At 40.4% G+C, this 2,873-nt stretch overlaps 1 protein-coding gene across 1 annotated transcript in view; it reads left to right on the forward strand.

Moving 5' to 3' along the window:
* The window catches only part of IFT22 (intraflagellar transport 22), a 3,207-nt gene extending 543 nt beyond the window's left edge, over positions 1 to 2,664 (forward strand). Inside the window, exons 2-5 of the mRNA XM_010006052.1 lie at positions 188 to 267; positions 403 to 492; positions 1,148 to 1,350; positions 2,516 to 2,664. Of these exons, the coding sequence (XP_010004354.1) occupies positions 188 to 267; positions 403 to 492; positions 1,148 to 1,350; positions 2,516 to 2,664 (522 nt within the window). The remainder of the gene's footprint in view (positions 1 to 187; positions 268 to 402; positions 493 to 1,147; positions 1,351 to 2,515) is intronic.
* Positions 2,665 to 2,873: the final 209 nt, after the last annotated feature.

Genomic DNA, 2,873 nt, shown 5'->3' on the forward strand with positions numbered 1-2,873 from the left:
CCTGCCCGCCCCCCGCCTGCCCCCTGCGGAGGGTGGGCTGGAGGGCTGGGGGGGGTGGGCAGGCAGGCCTGGGTGCGCAGGGCCCTCAGCTGAGGGAGATGCTTGGGTGAACAAACACTGCTCTGCTCTTCCTTCTGGCTCTGGTACGTTAAATTCCTGTTGTCTTTTGCTCCCGCTTTTCTGCCAGTCGGGGAAATCGGTGTTGGCCAACTTCGTTTCGGAAAGCATAGAAGGGATTGGCGGCTACAGCCCGACACAAGGTGTAAGGTGAGCTGGGCTGAACCCAGCCCTGACGGTTGCCTGCCCCTCACAAAGTCCTGCTCGCTGGTTGTGTGTGTGAGTGTGTGGGTGTGTGGGTTTGTGTAGAATGATACTACGTCGTGTATCTGCCCATTTTCACAGGATCCTGGAGTATGAGAAGCCAAACCTAAACGGTAGCAGCAAGGAAGCTGGGTGTCGGTTTGAGCTGTGGGATTGCAGTGGTGATCAAAAGTAAGGCAGCATCATTGTTACTTCCTATGGGTTACTTAATTCATAATAGTTCTGTTTACACAAAATACTCATAGTTAATGCATAAAACCAGCGATTTTTTTGAGATAAGGAATATTCCTGTCTCTTTACCCCATCTATATTTTTTAAAATGCTTTCTGCTATAAAGCATCTGATACCAAGTATTCTCTGCCATGATCCCAGCTGACACTGTACTGGGTTTTGGATAAGGGCTGAGTAAACCAGTGAAGTCCACAGCTCCTAAAGTGACATTACAGATAGAGAAAACAGAGGCCCACTCTGTAACTGCCTTTATCTCCTTGAAGTTATTAGGTGAGTGGACTTCAAACAATGTTTATATATGATTGAGGCCTTAATTTCCAAAAGATACAATTGAGAACTGGACAGATCAGTTTTTAGGGAAAAAGTTTAAATAAGCATTTGACCAAACTATCAGCAAACCATGGGACCAACTAACATCACAGGTAAGTCAAAATATTGGGAATTTGATAGATCACTGGCAAGATTACTACTGTTATATTAAAAGTACTGAAATGTGTTCTTGAGGAGGGAAGAAGAAAACTTGAGGAAGTTTGAGTACATGTTTCTGTTTTCCAGTTAACAGTCTTACCATTTTCCTATGCCTCTGTTTTGCAAGGTTTGAAACATGTTGGCCAGCTCTGATGAAAGACACTCATGGTGTAATAATAATCTTCAATCCTGAGCTGCCCAGTCACCTGAAAGAAATTGAAATGTGGTACTCCTGTTTTGTGCAGCAGCAGCCCCTGCTTGACAACCAGTGTCTCCTGGTTGCACATCACAAGCCAGGCAGCTCAGGGGACACAGAAAATCTGTCCTTGGGTAAGGAGGTGAAAAAATTATCTGTAATTTTTGTTATCTATTCATCTTTTAAATTGTTCATACCTTATGGCTTGCATTCTTCATTTAAATTTGCCAATCAAAGAATACTGGAGTACTTTGCAAAAACAGAACTAAATTAATCTCAGAGGTCATCCAGAAAGTGAGCAATATTTTTATTTTACAAAAGAGAAAGGCAAAAGAAGTTTGAGTGACTTTGAGTATGTAGCTGAGGCAGGAATTAGAACTCCTGATGTCTGTAGACATATGTCATCATCACTAGCAGTTTGTTTCTTATATGGAATTTTATCTATTGTCAACTGACACTTTTGAGACCACTTAAACCTGCATTTTGTCAAGCAAAAGAATCATAGAAACGTTCTGGTTGGAAAAATCCTTCAAGATAATCAGGTTCAACCATTAACCCAACTCTACCATGTCCACTGCTAGACCATGTCACTCAGCACCACATCTACATGACTTATTAATGCTTCCAGGGGATGGTGACTGCACCATTTCCCTGAGCAGCCTGTGCCAGTGCTTGGCAACCCTTTCTGTGGAGAAATTTTTCCTAATATCCAGCCTAAACCTCCCATGGCACAACTTGAGGCCAAAGCCCTAAAGAGATTAGAAGCCTTTTGAAATAAAAGGCTAAAGATTTTCCTCTTAAAATCAATAATATATACCTTATATACTATAAAATTATTTGTGGCTCTTTATACAAATGAGAACACACCCTCCCTCTGGGCAACCTGTCCCAGTGTTCAAAGATACACATGTTTCTTATAAGGATTAATATTTTAATAAATAACAGAACAATATTGTTCCATAAATCTGAAGTAACCAAAGAATGTCATATCACTTTAATATGAAAACTGCACCTTAGTGCTGAATTGTTTGATTCTACATAAGTGAATGCAAAAGCAAAATAACTACTTGAAGCTTTAAGAAGAATGTTTGAAGGAATTATTCTAGCAACAAGTCATACTTGCTTGTCATGCTAACAACCTATGATACGTTTCTTATTCATGTGTTATATGTTATCTGGGCTATCAAACATTGGATGCTACTGAATGCCAACTGACTTCAGCATGAGCTGTCCCATAACCTGGATTGTGAATATTTCTTGTATAAAACATGCCTAATGATTTTTTCTTTACCTTCAAAGCTTACCCACTGAACAAGCTAAAGCTAATACATTCCAACTTAGAGGAAGATCCTGAAGATGTTCGGATGGAATTTATGAAATACTTCAAAAGCATCATCACCTTTATGAATGAGAGCAGAGAGAGGGAAGAGATGTCAATTATCTCATGACATTAAAAGAAATCCTGAATGGGGAAGAAAAAGATTATTTTTACTAGGTAAGCTATACTAGCCTGTGAAGAGGTCCTTGCACTGAGAATCTGCCAGCCCATAAACATTTCAGCAAAAATAATGCTCCATTTATGACTTAACCAGAAAAAAATACAAGTGCTGACATCAGATGACCTTTAGAGCCAAAATGATGGCTGCACACCCAGGCA

Source organism: Chaetura pelagica, unplaced genomic scaffold (assembly GCF_000747805.2).
Source record: "Chaetura pelagica isolate M959 unplaced genomic scaffold, ChaPel_1.0 scaffold49, whole genome shotgun sequence".
In the NCBI taxonomy this organism is placed as follows: Eukaryota; Metazoa; Chordata; class Aves; order Apodiformes; family Apodidae; genus Chaetura; species Chaetura pelagica.